General features: G+C 43.4%; 2 protein-coding genes and 1 long non-coding RNA gene across 4 annotated transcripts; 1 reads left to right on the top strand and 2 right to left on the bottom strand.

The window, feature by feature from the left end:
* The first annotated feature begins 4,490 nt into the window (after positions 1-4,490).
* On the top strand, positions 4,491-6,143 carry LOC120680681. The gene is made up of 7 exons (XR_005677767.1): positions 4,491-4,533; positions 4,850-4,990; positions 5,124-5,200; positions 5,297-5,428; positions 5,524-5,753; positions 5,848-5,984; positions 6,061-6,143. It is a non-coding gene; the product is annotated as an uncharacterized LOC120680681 (long non-coding RNA).
* A 7,160-nt stretch (positions 6,144-13,303) lies between these two features.
* LOC120683013 lies at positions 13,304-15,204 on the bottom strand. Its single transcript, XM_039965030.1, has one exon. The coding sequence runs from the start codon at positions 14,494-14,496 to the stop codon at positions 13,579-13,581; it is 918 nt and encodes a 305-aa protein (XP_039820964.1). The 5' UTR covers positions 14,497-15,204; the 3' UTR covers positions 13,304-13,578.
* Positions 15,205-16,257: 1,053 nt separating this feature from the next.
* On the bottom strand, positions 16,258-18,253 carry LOC120683659 (UPF0481 protein At3g47200-like). 2 transcript variants are annotated; one of them, XM_039965750.1, is made up of 2 exons: positions 18,136-18,253; positions 16,258-18,008 (listed from the first exon to the last, which is right to left on the bottom strand). In XM_039965750.1, exon 2 carries the CDS (start codon positions 17,974-17,976, stop codon positions 16,498-16,500), a length of 1,479 nt encoding a protein of 492 aa, XP_039821684.1. In that variant the 5' UTR covers positions 17,977-18,008; positions 18,136-18,253; the 3' UTR covers positions 16,258-16,497. The 2 variants fall into 2 exon arrangements, with proteins under 2 accessions (XP_039821684.1, XP_039821685.1); XM_039965751.1 differs by having other exon boundaries at positions 16,258-17,998; positions 18,136-18,239.
* Between the last annotated feature and the right edge of the window lie 315 nt (positions 18,254-18,568).

The following is an 18,568-nucleotide window of genomic DNA, read 5'->3' as shown; positions in this document are numbered from 1 at the left end:
GCATTTGGTTCTTTTGCATGCGATGGTCTAGATCAATACACATTAATACAATGGTTAGAAAAAATTGACTAAAAGAATCTAGATCATATAATTAATTACCTACAGAACTGAATTATCGGAAAAATATGGACAATTTGAATTTTAGAATTATAAAGTGTGTGTAAGATAGGTTGTTCATGTAGTATCAAAGTGTAATTTGCCAAAACTTCTTGATATTATTAATATTAGCATTGTTTGTCATCGTAACGTTTTGATATTACACAGAAAATTTATCGTACACACATGATTATTTTAGTGTATATTTAATTATCTATTATATCAAGGTGTATTAATATAGATCATTAGATGTATAAGAATCTAATGTGTAGATTTTATGTTTTTCATTTTTATATTTAGTATAATTTAATATAATTTAACTATCCTAAACACAAATGCGATAAAATATAAAAAATAAAAAATAGATACCCGTACTATTTGCGCGGGCCACCTTGCTAGTTACTATTTGTTCCAATGTTTGAAAAGTCATGTGTTTGTTGACTGGATCGGATTTGTAGGTAGTTTATAGGTGTGGGGGCCACTCTGTTTTCTTGTCTTTTTTTGCATTACTGTCTCAGTCGTTACCCTTGAAACTTGAGAGACAGAAGTTATCAGAGAAAGAAAAAGACAAGAAATAAACAGTAGTTTGCATCTTTTAGTTTTTCTGGTTAACTACAACACACAAACCATGCCGCATTGGTAGATCGAATCCCCTTTCGTACCCCGTATAATTAAAGCACATGCTTTATTTCGTTTCAAATAATTGTACTTCGTATTGGTATTTTGTTGCTTGCATATGCTAATCTGTAACATCAATGATATATGGATAGCAGCATAACCGACATGCACTTGGTTTTAGACACAGTTTAATTTGAATTTTAGACTGTCACTTAAATTCGTTTTCTGAATTCTAACAACAGCTTTATTAGCAGTGTACAGTCACTACACAGGTGGTGTACCAAAATTTTGCTGGAGATATATGTATGTTGGAAAAATGCGATGGGTTATATATATATATAGGACGTATATTAGAAGCCCTGGGCTTCATAGAAGCCTGGACCAAATAGACCCCGACCTGGTCCGACCTGAACCGATCGGCAGGCAGCGCCATGTGCGCGCCCGACCCCCTGCCCGACCTCCTCGTTCTATGTCCGACCGGCGCCACCAATCCTACCTGGTGTGATCTGATCGGTCCCCACCTTCCCGTTATCCACATCAGATCAAAAAGGAAACCAACCCACTAACCTTTCCCGTGATTCTCTCTGTACTCAGCACACATTCCTCAATCGTCGCCCCCCGTCTTCACTCCGTACGCCATCGGCCACCCCCGCTCTCTCCGCCGCATATCGATGAACCGCCGCCACCCCCGCTCTCTCCGCCGCATATCGACGAACCGCCGCCACCCCCTCGCTTGCTCGGCCGCAGATCGACACAAACCGCTGCCGCCCGCCGCCGCCCGTACCTAGTCCAGCACCTCATCGTCGATCAGCGGCAAACTGGCGCCGCATTCCCATTCGTAACTCGCTCCAATCGGTCAGTTTCTACTCTTGTGTTCTTCCCCGTTCTATAATCAATCCATTGATTTCTACACCAGCTCCCCTATATTTCATATGGATCCTACGCCGGCCGCCGGTCGCCGCGCAGATCCAGTGGACGGCCACCCGCCACTGCCCGACCCTAGGCCTGACTCTCCACTCCGAGCCCAGGCGCCTCCACTCGGCGGTCTCCGTTTCTGTTACAAGCGGGTTGCCAACCGCGGCAAACCCCCAGTCAGGTCCGGGGATCCATCCCCTGGGCGCAGATTCGGTACCAAGATGGTTTTAACCCGCGGCAATCCCCCACCCAGTACCGATGAACCATCCTCCGACGACGACGATGTCTTCATGGCACCGATGCGACCTCTGCAGAGGCCCCCTCCTCCGCCAACCCGTTCATCTCCACGACTAAAGCAGCAAGCTTCAGGTGCCGCTGCGTTTCCATCAGGCAAACCCCACCCTGCCCCCAAGCGGCGTGAAAACCCCGAACCAGTAATTTTCTATTGCATAGTTACTTGGTTTTTTCGTACATATGTCCATGTTTTATGCATTTACTTGTCCTGCACACAAGCTGCGCCAAAATCATGATCCAGCAAATTTAAATTCCACCTCTACGTTGTTTTTATGCCTACATGAACATGTTTTATGCTTTTTATTGTTCGTGCTGAGTGTGTTAGGTTTCGTGTATGGTTTCTAATGTATTCTGTGTGTCATTATTGCGCAAGAAGATTTGCTTTGATTAGATCATCTTATTTGCCTGTTCCTTCTATTCATTTTATGCAAATCACATGAATAGTTATTGTTTCTCATCATTAACTGCATTAATTTTTGAAACCAGCAGCCCTTGAATTTTGCAGTATTTCCCATGCCATCATAGGTGTTTTGTCATTGTTACCTCTTTAATTATGCTACCGTTTCTTGAACGATGTCCACACAACACATCATACTTTGCTATTTAATTAATCTCATACCAAATTCTATGGTATTCCTTTTGTTCCCATACAGCCCAATCGTCGTGTTGGTAAACGGCCTGTTAGGGATAGTGCTGCCCAGGAACCATCTCCACAGCCTGATATCGTAAGTACATCCACAAACTCTCACTCATCTTACAATACCAACATTGAAACTGGTATACATTCTTTCACTTTTCGTGTCTATTGAACCCTGGTGCACCAAATATGGTCGAATATTCAACATCCACCATCTGTTTATGTTTTTATATGCTCATATGTTCACACTTATAGTATTCCTATATTCATAGTTTTTTCTCATCTAATCCTCACAGGATGATAGTCGTGGCGTGAAACGTCGTTGTAGGCGTAATACAGATCGTGAAGCATCACCACCAGCTGCCGACGTAAGATTTTGCATACTACCATTTACATGTCTGACACTAATCATATCTGTTTTTGTGCATCAATTTATATGTTACCACTAATTCGATGCTGTTTGCAGCAACCGAAGAAGCTGAATATTAGGTGTATTCCAGCTGATGTGTTGGAAACCATCAAACTTATGAACACCGATCAGCTTGCCGAGGTTGCCAACTACAGGTTTGCAGCTCTTGTTGATATGGCGCTAGACGCAGTTGAGTGTCGCGGTCTTCTACGGTGGTTAATGGACCACACAGACCCGAGGGATATGACTATCAGGGCAGGACCCGGCAAAGAGCTGAAGATAACAAAAGAGGTGGTGAAGCTCGTACTTGGTATTCCTAGTTCTGGTGGGTCCATTCCAACCTTTGGATGGGCACAACGTAAACAAGTAGCATCCAACTTCCGAGCTTCCATTGGGATTGGCAATCGACCCATCAAAGTTGAGTTCCTCCGCCAACGGGTTGCTGCCGGTGGTGTAGACCAACTAACGATGAGATGCTTTTTTCTTATCGTCATGAACCGGCTGCTGTTCCCCTCCGCCAGCTGGAACATCACAAACTCAGACATTGTGATGACAGAGCATATGGACCGCATGGCCCAAATCGACTGGTGCCAATTGGTTTACAACCACCTTTGTGACTTCGTGCAGAAATGGCACCAAGAGAAGCCCAAAGCTGCAACCCGTACCATCTATGGTTGCTCTGTCGTCATCCTTGTAAGCTTTCTATACCGCTATGATTACTGATTTACATGCTTTTATGCCATCACCTTACACCTGGATATATGGCATCATATGACATTTATGCATACTGCCTATATTATTTATGACATACACATCCATTCTAATTGTTTTGTACTTCCATAAACAACTCTCAATGCAGATATATTATCTTGACAACCTCGACCACCGCAGCTGTCCGACCGACCGTCACGGCGTCCCTCGCATAAGGCATTTCCACAGGGAGGTTATATTTCAACTTGCGAAGGCAGATAAAAACAAGCATCGCGGCAGCCCCACCACTTACGGCAACTGCCATGTGAGCTCCATACCTAACCTTTCCACCTCGCTCAATTTTTGTTTTTCCTTTACAATGATTTTTACTCATCCTTCAAATAATATATTCATGCAGTTCCGCAGCTGTACCGATACTTGCTACTTTTATGGTCCTAAAGAGTCCAATGGTTCCTCTGATTTCTCATTCCACATACCTCGCCTCGACACATTGCTCTCCGAGAAGATCAAACTCCTCCCTGCCCGCCGCCGCAACAAATTTACCAAGGCTCTCGAGAAGCATGACAAAGAGATAGACAAGTTCTGCCTGTCTGTCAAAAAAGCAACCAACAACTTAGCACAAGAGCAGTGCAATTTAGCTGCCACCTTTGCTGAATTAATTGATGACGTCCTGCGCGCTGAGTCCCCTGACGAGTCACACGAAGATGCTCCAGTCAGCGATGATGAGGATGACATGGACAGTCAACATCAAAGTGTATGAAGGCATATAGCCAGTCTGAAGAGTATGAAGGCAATGACACCCAGCCCGAAACTGACAATGGAACAGGCTCCTCCGGTGATGATTCACCAACAGGTGGAAGGATCCCCGTCTTTTACTGAGCACACCGACAGACCTAGCAAACACCCATAACATAAAACGATGGCTTGCATACATATATTCCTCTTTTTTTACACTTACAACATATTTGTTATGTGCCTTGTTCTTCACATCATTTGACAGCTTCATACAGTTCTTGACAAATCTAACAGTAAGATGTATATGTGCACATAGTTTAACATGTACACTTTTATTCAACCTTTTTATGCACCTTCACCCTGAGATCTTGCTTCATATTTTACCAATTCTGTATTGTCATCTTACTGTCTCACAAATTTACCTTTGTTCACAGGATCCCTTTCGCCCCTCCCTACACAGCTCCCACCCGCTTCCCAGTTGACTGAATCACAAGCCGAACACTTCAATGACAAATTTTATTGGATGCAGCAACAGCAGATGCCCGATAAAAGTCATAAATCCCCTCCACACATAGGTTTAATCTTTTACACATTCCATCATTTTTTATGATATCTCCTTCTGCAATCTATTACATTTTTCATGTGTGAATTAGATTTTGAACAACCCACAGTCACGCACCATTTAACCGTCCTCATCACTTTATGTAGGGAAGGATATGCCCAACATTGATTCTGTTCCCGTTGAACCACCTACCTCCAATTTCCCTCATACTGCACCTCCCCAGGTCTGTTAAATATGCTTCCTCCCAATCCAACATCACATTGCTCATTTACGGTATTCAAAGTTAAACTATTTCACCTATTTTTAATTCTGTTTTCAGCCGCATCCAGTTCCTGATGCCAATTTCTGCATTACTGTCCTACCGGACGTCATACAAACATCGCAGTCAATCCACCAGAAAGCCCGCGTGTGCGATACGCCGCCACTGTTTGATAAGACTCCTCAAGACAAGGTTTTTATATCCAATGCTGTTACTTTATGTCTGCTTGTTATCTTTATGCCAATCTACATTACAATTTACTAACTAGTTACCATCATTCCACACAGAGATTACAAGACCAGACCACACAGGTTGAGCCATCATCAAAGAGTTCTACACCGAAGCCAAGCTTTGACACCACGGTAATTCTGTTTCCCAGCCAACACACATCATTGTATGATTATTTATGTTCTCTGAACCAGTTTCAACACCTTGTGTCATGGTTTTGTCCCTTCAGCCTATAACACCAGGACTAGATGGCTCTAGGCCAAAATTTGACGAGACACCGAGAGCTGATGTAACCCCCCCCCCCCCCCACCCCCCCCAACACACTTTGAACTTACCCTTTCCCCGAACTATTCAGTTTTACTAACTATGTTCCTGGCATGTAGCCCGATGTCACTCCTCGTCCCGAACAAGACAGAACACCCTGTTCCAACTCCAAGTCAGAAGCATCACTGCGCCAACGCTACCACACAGTATTAAGACTACGCGAACTGCTCTGCACCGACAAACATGCTCTACCTAGGTAATTTACTTCTCAATTTACACCATCTCATATTTCTTGCATAACTATCATTTTAATCCACTGCCTAACACTGCAGCACCAAACTTATGCAACACGGGGATACATTTGTAAATGGGTCAGATGTTGCCGACTCTTTTATGGATGGGAAGCCGCTACAGCCTCTCTTGATGGAATTTTACATGAGATGCCTCCGTGATGATGTTGGAGTCATGGGATCAACTGAATCTCGGAGATCTATCTTTCTAACTCCCACCATATCGGTACACTTTTCAGGCCAACCGTACCCTGGTTCCATCTTCTCTTATTATACTGTTGTTTACGATGTTTTACACACTTCATTTCAACCAGGCCATTCTCGACTGGGAAGCTACACACCGCAGGGACAGCACACATATACCTTTTGATGATGTCGCTCTTCTGCGCGCCCTGGACTGCCTTCTTCCTTCAGAGGAAGCACTCCTAGCATGCAACACGGTATGTAGACGTATCACTTCCTTTTCCACTCCACCCATGATTATTTACTGTCATTTTGAAAAGTTCGTACGGTTAACCTTAAATAAATGTACACAAAGCCAACTTTCACATTTACACACTAATATGTATCTAGAACAAACTGTCACCCTCAATCTTTCACTGTTTACTTAATACTACATTTTCATTTCAGATTCCCATGCACACTGTAAACTCACTTATTCGTATTCCCTTTTTCAGATTTTCCTCCCAATGTTCCACAAACGCCATTGGTCTGTTTACGCCATCAACCTCGCTCTCCTACGTATCGACATCTTGGACCCAAACCCCTACGGGCCGGATCTCCCCCACACTCTTTGGCAGGACTTCCACAAAGATACGGTTCAAAGTGACTGTGGCAAATACGCTTTTTGTAAACTTGCAGCCATTAGACAAACCACCGCCATTCAAAAGCTGCGGCCAAAGGCATTGCTGCGAAACTTTGCCAACTTTCCGTTCCACTACCAAACCAACTGCCCCACCATGGCGCCCGGGTCCAATGATAGCGGGTTTTACGCAATGATCTTTCTCAGATCATACGATGCGAGCAATGGTACTATCACTCTATGTCTGGACCCTGTAAGATTTCTATGCAACTCATCCATTGTCAATATACATTTCCACTAATTCCATAGAATACCATCTTCACTTTCCTACTGCACTATATGTATTCTCACTTACTGCATTTTCCTGCACAGACCCAGTCAGCTCATCTACGTTCGGAACTCCTCCACCACCTCCTCTTTCACAAATCAAATGAAGTGAAGAACCTGCATCCTGAAGTTGCCAAGATGAACTGTCGCAATCTAGGACTTTAGTTTAGTGCATTAACTGTGCTGCAATGTTTTCTATCTTTGGCTTGTACACGTTCAACATGACTGATTTATGGGGCCTCTGCACCCTTATTGAGTAACTGCAAGAATTGGCACAATCTTTCTATTAATCTTTGTGAATTTCTACTGAAATAATCCACATGTACCATGTTATATATACCTACTGTGCTCAGCTTTGGAAAAATGATTGTTAACAACATCTTTGGCTGTTTTGGCTCACCTGTATGAGTTTGATTAGCACTGCTTTCCATTTCCTACTTGTTAGTGCTAGATCATGGGTGATGCTTTTATTTCTCCTAAACTGAACTTGCCTAGCTCTAGACTGATTTGATATACCATGTTGAGCTAGATGCAGGTCTTGTTTATGGATGCACACGCGCTTGTGACTAGATGTTGCTCATATCATTGTATCCCTGAATGCTTTCACTTACACCTCCTGCGTTGAATTCATTGTATAGCATCTGTTGAGGGGGAGTTTCAGCTTCAGGGGGAGCTGTAGGTCTTTTTAGACTTGATGTGTGCATGTGCCAACAAGGGGGAGAGTTTTGAGAGAAGTGATCGAACAAGGGGGAGACTTGTTTGATTTTTTAAAAAAACTTGTTGTGCACATGGCCTTGAGAGTGCATCATTTTGGGAGAGCTGCACTTGTGAGAGGGAAAAGCTTTGCTTGAGGAGTTTCTGCTTTGTTCTTGGCTCCTGGTTTTCCTCGTTTTCCCTCTGCTTCTTGCATGACTGCCTCGAGCGTTACCTCTGTCTTTGAGTAGTCATGTTTTGGCTTTTGATCGAGTGCGTCGAGCCGTTGCCCTTGTCTTAGGGAATCGATCTGTGCTTGAGTAAGTGACTATTCTTGACTTTCAGAGCTTTTCTGTCACTTGCTTGAGTTCTTCGCTTTCTTGCTTTTCTTTTTAGCACTTCTCTTGGTTCGTTTGTGGTGTGTTGACAATGCACTCATCAAGGGGGAGATTGAGGAATGTTGAGTACTCTATCCTACTTGTGATGAGTGAATTGTCAACCGTGCGGTGTGATCGTGTGCTTGGTCATTGGATTGCAGGTACATGGGCGTCGAGTGTCGACGGGGAGCTGCCGTGGAGGTGCTGTGGCCGATGGACCGTGCGGTGGACGGCGGTGAAGGGTAGCCGGGACCGGAGCTCGGACCGGGCGGCAGCTGTGGCATCCACTCCTGGATCGAGGGCGCAAGTGGCGACGGAAGGCGGGTTTCTTGGTTTGCACCACAAAACCAAGGAGGCGGACGGCGGTTGAAGACGCCAAGTCGTGGAGATGACGGGCGTCGGTCTCGGGACTGACGGAGGCGACGGGCGTCGACGGCGTCTAGGGCCTCGCTGCGGGCGAGGAGGTGACGGGCGTCGGGCGGCGTCTAGGGCCGTCAGAAGGCCGAGGCGGGAACGACGTCTAGGGTCACGGCGTGGAGGCGGGAACCTTCCCGCGCGTGAGGTTTTGGCGGTTTTCTCAAAACCGGCCACCAACCCAGACCGGATCTTCGTCGACGTGGCGGCATCGCAGCAAAGACTTCGAGTCGAAGAAAGAAGCTCCGCCGTCGATTGAAGCTGTACAACAGGGTGCTGCTGACCCGACCGATCTGACCGGTCTGGCCGCAGCAGCCGGGTATAAAAACCCCCACCAGCCCGTGGCTGGTTGAGTCTCTTGAGACTTTTGTTTTCTCTTCATTTTTCCTTCTCCCTGCCCCTGCTCTAGGTTAGGGCCAAGGTCTCCAATGCAAAGGGAGGTTAGATTATAGCTAATCTCTTCGATTTAGAGGGTGGATGATGGTGTGGTCGGCTCTAGCCTTTGTATAGGTGAATTCCTTCGTGAATTATGAATGAAATTGTGTTGAGATTCACCCGTGTGTGCTGAGCTTTTCGTCCTCCCCTTCCCTTTGTGTTTTTGGACTTGATTTTTTCCTTCTTTGAGGTGTTTTGTGTTTGGAGGAGTCAAGTTCTTCGATTCGTGGTTTGATGGACTCGTTGTGACGATTCTAATCTATCTAGCCTAGTGCCAAACCTGCAGGAATTGCGAGTTCTCACGGATTGAGATTTTTGGATTCTTGAGAAAACCCCAATTCTCTTTGATCTTCCCTCAATTTCTCACGATCTGTTAATCTTTTGGGAAAGATCTTTTGGGAATATGTTCATGGGGTAGATGCGAAGCTTTGCTCCAAGTTTCGTTCGATTTGGACTTCGTTTGCTCGAGATTTGACATTTGGAGTTTTGTTGGCGGGCTGTCTGGGAGCGACCAGTCTGACCGGTCTGTGCAACCGGTCTGACCGGTCTGCAGTTTGATTTCCCAGCCCGACTGGTCTGACCGGTCTGTGCAACCGATCTGACCAGTCTCTGCACTCATGTTCTGTGTTTCGACTCGCTTTGCTTCCGCGCTGCGACCAGGGTCTTCTGCTTCGAGATAGCTTGTCCATAGCTATTCTCGCTGACCTAGGTTGGAGGGCTTGCGGTGACTTTGGGACATAGGCCGACGTTTCAATTTCGGAAGAAATTTGGATCGGCTCACATTCGCCCCCACTCTGGTCGCCAGTTTCGGTCCCTCAGGAAATGCTGTGTGGCATATGCATAGCACTTAACAAGCTGGCGTCCGCCGGACTAATTGCTAGGGACACCAAGTTTGGATCCAGGTCCAGATACCATATATCTTAGTGGATTCTGACTCTGTGAGGGAAAGCCGCCAGGAGACCATGCTGATGGCTGCTCCATGGTCCAGTTCGCCAGTTGCCCAGTTGGAAGTAGCAAGGTACCCATTCTGCAGCCGGTTCCATATTTCAATTATTGGCAAGCTGAATAGTACTGTAGAAAAGCTCGAGAGAGGAGTGAAAACAAGCTAGTATATCTGAACAAAGCACAGAGAAGAAATTGGAGTGTAGTGCACTATACATCGCAGAAACAAGATCTAAAGCAACAACCACCTTTGTAGTAGCACACTCGTGACAAGGTTTTGGAGCAACCATCCATCGCTGATTTTTTTTTCCGAGTCAAAAGAATATTTTATCAAATTCAAAGAAAAAATTAAATCACCACTTAAGAATCTTTCATCTTGCGGTTTATCCCTGTTTTGATTTCTGTCATAATTCATCCTTTCCTTGCATCTAGTCCCAGAACGAGCAAACAATTTATGACAATTTGGCATGTGGGTGTCAAAATATATAAATTACAATGTTCGAAATATTTCCACATAAAACAAGATTTAAGAAAGTGGATCCACTTTTTTCAACTCTTTTTCCATTTAGTTGCTGAGATCTTACTATTACTAATTGGAGGTTTAAAAATTAGCAGATTGGAATATTTATAGCCGTTAGATCTGTTTTCTAAGTAATTATCCACCTCTGTCATTATGAAAGGTCTCGAGTTCAACTCCCAACGAAAGCAAATTACTTTATTTGGCATTTTTTTCCATTTTCACCTCCGCCATTATGAAAGGTCTCGAGTTCAACTCCCAACGAAAACACGTTCTAGCTTTTTTTTATAGTTTTTTTTCCATTGTCATATTTACTCTCGGTTTTTTATCAGATTTTTCACATCTACAAATTTTCCCTACTAAATGATCCCATAACTTTTTTAAATAAAGATGCTAGAAACCTTTCCATGAACGAATATTTTGTGCCTAATCTTAGTATTACCAATTTGGGACTTCTTTTGGAGTCACCACGTTAATCCTCACAAGATGCGCTACAAAAAAGATCAAATTATAGAATTTCTTACAATATATAATAAGAAACATCTAATCATCAATTGGCAGATTGGAATCTTAATAGCAATTAGATCTATTTTCTAAGTAATCACCTACCTATGGCATTATGAAAAAATATTAAATAACCCCTAAAACTACATATTAATTACCCACTCTGTCATTATGAAAGAAAATATGAAATAACACTCTAAATTTATATATTTGCTATCTTGATGGATGATACCATATAGCCCCTATAATTTATATCTAAATTGTTCAGCTTAGTTATTATGATCGATAGTATAATGAAAGTACCTCTCAAATTTATATTAAAAATTTACCTACTTCTGCAATCGTATCAAAGATTAACTAAATCAATCAAGCATACATCTAAAGTAGCAAAATATGCAATTTTAAAAAAATAAGTATAAAATAGATTTATATATGTTGTATTGTAATACATAATATATCTAAGACTAACTCGTGCGAGAGCACGAGTTGATAGACTAGTTATAGATAGTTGAAGACTCTATTGGAGACTCCACATTATTTCTCATAGATGTGCTTAAAAATATAAATTCTATAGATTATAAAAAATGTACAATCCATCAGATTTCCTCTAACAATAATAGTCATTGGATACATTCTATTTCCTAATAAATTATCCACCATGCCATTATGAAATATAGCTAAAACTAACCCTATAAATTTGTATATAAATTGCCAATTGTACCATTATAAATGAGATTTAAAATAACCCAACATAATTACATATAAATTACCAAATAAATCATTAAGAGAGACACTTTAGAGAAACCCCCAAATTTACATTCAAACATTGGATGGTCCGGTGTGTGCTTTCACCGTTTAAGCCAACCGTTGGAGTGTCCAATGTGTATCATCAACTGATCTGATGCGTGTAAAACGTTCGGGTGGATGTATTTGTCATTTAAGCACCAAAATCACCTTAAACACAAGGTTATTTTTCATTTTTCTTATAGCTTGGTCGGCCATGGTTCGCTTATATTTGTCCTATGTGGCGAACAGGTCATTTTTATCAGATATATAATTATCTATTGTACTAAGAGTACTCCCTTCATTAGAAATTATAAGTTACCTTAACTTTTATATACACCTTTGAACATTCATCTTATTCAAAAAATTATAAAAATTTTTTTTGTTAATGTTTGATTTATCATCATAAGTACTAAAGCAAGACTTTTGTTTTTGAGTATTTGAACTATTTTGTTTCTGAAAAGATGAATGATTAGATGCCATATCTAAAAGTCAATGACGATCTATAAATTTGTATCGGAGTCAGTATATATATTTGTAATCTACAACCCAAGCAGTGGTGGTGGCCATGGCAAGTTATTTTTGGCATAACCTTGAAAATAAGTATTATGGACAACGATGAATTTGTATAATTATCAAGCTGAATTTATCAAAACTCAGATGGTCATATTTCGGAAGGTGTTAAGATGGGGGAAATAAATACTCCATGACATAGGCCAGGCCGAAATGCATATATGGATCATTTAATTTGAAGTCCGGATAAAAAGGGTTAAGGAGACCAAAGGATTCAAGTGTTGGGAAGCCAAGACTCTAGTTCGATGGGAGGGGGTTAGGTTTTACTAATAAGATTGTATTAAGTCAGTTTTAAAAAAAGTTTTGTGATGTATTTGGACTTTCATAGGGCACTCCCACCCTATAAATATCAAGAGCCACAATCGATTGAGTGTAACATATCATTCAAAACACTTAACCACCTTTCTGTTTTTTGACCTTTTACCCTTTAGTTTGCTCCTTTGCCCTAATCTCTTCCAAACCATATTCGATTGTCAGTAGGGTGATTGATGACATTCTAGGCGGCTCATCGATCCTAGAACAACCAAAGGTGTTGCACCGATGAGGTTCGATCTTCATGGATGAGTTTTCTGCGCGCCGACAGAACCAGGATGATGTAGTTTCTGGAACCGAAGGATCTGCCTCGAAGTGCTTTACGTGACGTGCTCGTGTACCAGGACATCCATGTGTCAACACATTCCATCTTTTACCACACTAAACTGGAGGCACAATCACCAACTACTCTCACTAAGACGAAGTTCCATGATCCATATGGAGTCACTGAACGTGCTTTTGGGTGCAACTAGTACACCACACCGTCCATAAGAAGGAAAAGAATATCCTTGGTACACAGCTATCATGGGGTTTGCCACTTCCATGGTGGTGCAATTGACAAATAAACAATGCAGTTTGCCACTTTCATAGTGGTGCAATATAATTGGCAAACTGTTACAGAACACAGTAGCTCGAGAAAAATCAGAAGGCTAAGCAAACGTTTTGCTGCAAATTAAACGGCATTCAGGTACATTGAGAAGGACAGTTAATTACATGTAGCTACAAAAGAAATTACTACCAAATACAGTAATGGATAATAATAAATAGTAGAACAGAAGATACTATATGATCAAGGGGCGGCGGCTGAAATTAAGGAGACTTGAATTTTTGTAAGAGGCCAGAACAGAAGATACTATATGATCAAGGGGCGGCGGCTGAAATTAAGGAGACTTGAATTTTTGTAAGAGGCCAGCAAGTGTACCCAAGAAACCAATGGCGGATATGATCTTGTAGATGGTACTCTTGTGCTTGTACCAAAACGAGTGGCCCTTGGTTACTATCTTCCTGTTCATCTTGTAATCCTCAATCTGCAACAAGGTCAAGGTAGAGCATAACCCATCGGGCAGGCTCTGAAGGCATGTGAAGAAGTCGAGCACGTGCTTGTTGGTTAGCCCAGCTCCTCCTTCCAGGATACCATGTCTTCGCAGCTCGTGCACGTCGTCCTCCTTCTGCACCAGCATCGACAGGAGGAGAAGATACGAGCAGACGGCTGAGTCCTCAATGATATCTGTAAGAGTAGTTGGGGTCAAGCAGCAAATCTCGAGAGCAGCCATGTTGACGAGCCGGCTCGCGCGTGCATAGTTGAGGGACAGCGGCGCCAATGAGAGCTCAGCGGAGAAGTTCCCATGGTCGAGGCCCATGTCAACGAGCTTGCCCGTTTCGTTGACTGTGAGAGTGATGCCGATTTTGGCGAGCTCGATGGCACTGACAGAAAATGACAGTGACTTGAACTGGTCTTTATCCTTGGGCTTCCAGGCTTTTGTTCTCCTCCCAACAATGTAGTGCCGGAGGAGGCCAAGGAGATGCGGTGGGTCGTCGTAATCCATGGCGAAAGCAGGCTTTCCTCCTTTGATCAGATCCTTGCGGTCATGCAGACTCTCTTTCCATGCACCAACGAACTTCTCCAGGTTCACCGGCCTCAAGTTCAAGATGCTCTCGACCACCTTCCAGGGGAGCTGGTTCTCGAGCAGCCAGACGTCATGGTGGATGCCGTTGCGGTTGGTGTAGAAGAACTCGGTCAGCCATTGATCCGCCTTGGCGTCCTCTGTTGTAGTACTCACAAGCCAGAACGACCTCATCAGACGACTCTCGGGCTTCTTTCTCTTCTCAATTGGGAAATGGTGTGTGGATTATATATGCATAGCACTCAACAAGCTGCCCTCGGTCGGACTAATTGCTAGGGACACCAATCCTGGACCATATATCTCATTGGATTCAGACTCTGTGAGGGAACGCCGCCAGGAGACCATGCTGATGGCGGCTCCATGGACCATGGTCCAGTACGCCAGTTGGATGTTGCAAGGTACCCATTCTGCAGCCGGTTCCATGCTTCAATTATTAGCAAGCTGAAGCGTACTGTAGAAAAGCTCAAGTGAGGAGTGAAAACAAGCTAGTACTGTATATCTGAAGAAAGCACAGACAAATTGGAGTGTAGTGCACTATGCATCGCAGAAACGACAAGATCTAAAAGCAACAACCACCTTGGTAGTACACACTCGTGACAAGATTTTGGAGCAACCATCCACCGCTGATTTTCGTAGGAGTCAAAAAAATCTTTTGTCAACTTCAACGAAAAAAATCACCATTTAAGAATCTTTCATCTTGCGGTTTATCCCTGTTTTGATTGTTGTCATCAGTCATCCTTCCTTGCATCTAGTCCCAGAACCAGCAAACAATTTGTGGCAATTTGGTATTTGGGTGTCAAGATATAAAAATTACGGTGTTCAAAATATTTCCACATAAAACAAGATTTAAGAAAGTGGATCCACTTTTTTCAACTCTTTTCAATTAAGATGCTGAGATCTTACTATTACTAGTTGAATGCTCTATTGGAGACTCCACATTATTTCTCATAGATGTGCTTTAAAAGATAAATTCTGTAATTATAAAAAAATTATCATCCATTAGATTTCCTCTAACAATATTAGTCATTGGATATATTCTATTTCCTAATAAATTATCAACCATGTCATTATGAAATATAGATGAAAATAAACCCATAAATTTGTATATATATTAGATTGCCAATTGTACCATTATAAACAAGATTCAAAATAACCCAACATAATTAAATCTAAATTACCAAATAAATCATTAACAGAGACACTTTAAAGCAACCCCTAAATTTACATTCAAAAACACTAGATGGTCCGGTGTGTGCTTTCGTTTCACTGTTTAAGCCGTCAGTTGGAGCGTACAGTGTGTATCACCAAATGGTCGATGCGTGCAAAACGCTCGAGTGGATGTATGTTATTTAAGCACCAAAATCACCTTAAACACAAGGTTATTTTTCATTTTTCTTATAGTTTGGTCGGTCATGGTTCCATTATATTTGTCATGTGTGGCAAACAAGTCATTTTTATCAGATATATTACAATTATCTATTGTACTAAGAGGGCTCCCTCGATTAGCAATTATAGGTTACATTAACTTTTATATACACTATTGAGTATTGAACATTCATCTTATTCAAAAAATTAGAAATTTTTTTTGTTAATATTTGATTTATCGGAATACGTATTTAAGCATAACTTGTGTTTTTGAGTATTTGAACTATTTTGTTTCTGAATAAGAGACGAATGATTAGACACCATATATAAATTATTTTGGTATGATCTCCTCCTAGAATTTGTACACCTCATGGTGCTTGGTGATCGCAATGATCTCACTGGTGAATGAAATGCGAAAGTTGAGTTTCAAAAAAAAAAAAAACGAAGTTCATCCATATGGATCGGAGTCACTGAACGTGCTTCTGGGTGCAACAAGTATACCACCGCCCATGCACCCACACTAATTTAGTGGTAAAAGAAGGAAAAGAATATCTTGGTACACAGCTATGATGGGGTTTGCCACTTTCACGGTGGTGCAATATAATTGGCAAACTGATACAGCAACACAGTAAGTAGCTCGAGAATCAGAAAGCTACTAAGCAAACTTTTTGCTACAAATTAAACGGAATTCAGGTACATTGAGAAGGGAAGTTACTTGTAGCTACAGAGGAAATCACTACCAAATAAAGTAAGCGATAATAAATAGTACTAGAACCGAAGATATGCATGATCAAGGGGCGGCGGCTGAAATTAAAGAGACTTGAATTTTTGTAAGAGGCCGATAAGTGTACCCAAGAAAGCAATGGCGGATAAGATCTTGTAGATGGTATTCTTGTGCTTGTACCAAAACGCGTGCCCCTTGGCCAACATCTTCCTCTTCAACCTGTAATCCTCGATCTGCAGCAATGTCAAGGTAGAGCATAGCCCGTCGGGCAGGCTCTGAAGGCATGTGAAGAAGTCGAGCACCTGCTTGTTGGTTAGCCCAGCTCCTCCTTCCAGGACACCATGCCTTCGCAGCTCGTGCACGTCGTCCTCCTTCTGCGCCAACATCGACAGGAGGAGAAGATACGAGCAGACGGCTGACTCCTCAATGTTATATGTAAGAGTAGTTGGGGTCAAGCAGCATATCTCGAGAGCAGCCATGTTGACGAGCCGGCTGGCGCGTGCATAGTTGAGGGACAGCGGCGCCAGTGAGAGCTCAGCGGAGAAGCTCCTGTCGTCGAGGCCCATGTCAATGAGCTTGCCAGTTTCGTTGACTGTGAGAGTGATGCCGATTTTGGCGAGCTCGATGGCACTGACAGAAATTGACAGTGACTTGAACTGATCTTTATCCTTGGGCTTCCAGCTGGTTTTTGTTCTACTCCCTACAATGTGGTGCCGGAGGAGGCCAAGGAGATGTGGTGTGTCGTAACTGTCATCCAAGGCGAAAGACTTTCCTTTGAGATCCTTGCGGTCATGCAGACTATCTATCCATTTACCAACGAACTTCTCCAGGTTCACTGGCCTGAAGTTCATGACGCTCTCAACCACCTTCCAGGGGAGCTGGTTCTCAAGCAGCCAGACGTCATGGTCGATGCCGCTGCTGTTGGCGTAGAAGAACTCAGCCAGCCATTGATCCGCCTTCGCCTCCTCCGTTGTTGGGCTTGGGACAGTAGTAGTACTAGTACTAGTACAGACCATGTACTGCACCAGGAAGCAAGCATCAAAGAACATCATATGCCGGAAGTCTTCATCGCTGATGCCTGCCACCGCATCCTTGTCGTAGAAGCGGCGGGCGTCGGCGGCGGCGGAGACGACCGCGTCGTACAGCTCCTGCAACGAGCGCCCTGATTCTGTGACACATTGACACGAAGCCACATGCTTCACCTGCTCCGCCTTCTTGAGCTGCTGTCGGCTGTTGTGGTGGTAAGGGCCGATGGCCACTGTCCTCGGCGCCGTGTACCAATCACCGAGATCCCGAATGCTTTCGGGGTACCTATGGATCTTGTCCTTCACACTGTCGATATCGTCCCGAAAATCCGCCTGTACATCCCGGCACACACAATCGGGATCCATACTGTGCAAAACAACCTCAAACGACTCTTGTGCTGCTTCGTCATTGTTCTCCATGGGATAACAATGCTGATGTGTGGCTGCTGCTGATGCTGCGTAGTACTCAACCAGCTGCCATGGCGCCGGCTCCCCTGCGCAGTTGCAAGCAGGCACCCATGCTGCAGCAGCTGGTTCCATGCTTCAATCGTCCAGCAAGCTGCTGAAGAGTACTGTACAAAAAGCAAGCTCAAATGAGGATTGAAAAACGAGTTACAAATAAAGAGATGTGCACGGAGAAACTGGAGTGTACGTCTAGTGTAGTTTGTTGCTCAATGGGTCCAAGAGAGAGAAACTTACAGCAACGCATGCAAGAGGGAAACAGGGCAAGAGGAACAGCCAAAGTCGACGCTCCCCTTATAGAGCCCAACATTTCATTATCCTGCTGTGGGGAATACTGGCCAGCACTACATTATATGTCTTGCCTTTTGCTCGGCCCTATAAAGTTACGGCATCCTTTTTAGTACCCACGTTGTCCGTGGTGCGACAACACTCGCAGGAAAACGACAAGATCCAAAGCATCCACCAACTGTAACCCACTCATGGCTAGCTAGATCTGGAGCATGCGCCGGTAAGAATCGAAGAATCTTTTATCCACTTCAAAGGAATCTTTTACTACTAGCTCTGAACATCCGCTCTGCACGGGTGGCTACCGGTGCAGAAAATCTGTTCTTCGAGGCTGCTGATTGCATGGACCTGCCCTGCCCTAAAAAACCGATTTCTACGGTGGCGC

Source organism: Panicum virgatum, chromosome 7N, assembly GCF_016808335.1.
Source record: "Panicum virgatum strain AP13 chromosome 7N, P.virgatum_v5, whole genome shotgun sequence".
Taxonomy (NCBI): domain Eukaryota; kingdom Viridiplantae; phylum Streptophyta; class Magnoliopsida; order Poales; family Poaceae; genus Panicum; species Panicum virgatum.
The sequence above is the reverse complement of the archived record's forward strand: the minus strand, read 5'-3'. Positions and strand labels throughout refer to the sequence as shown.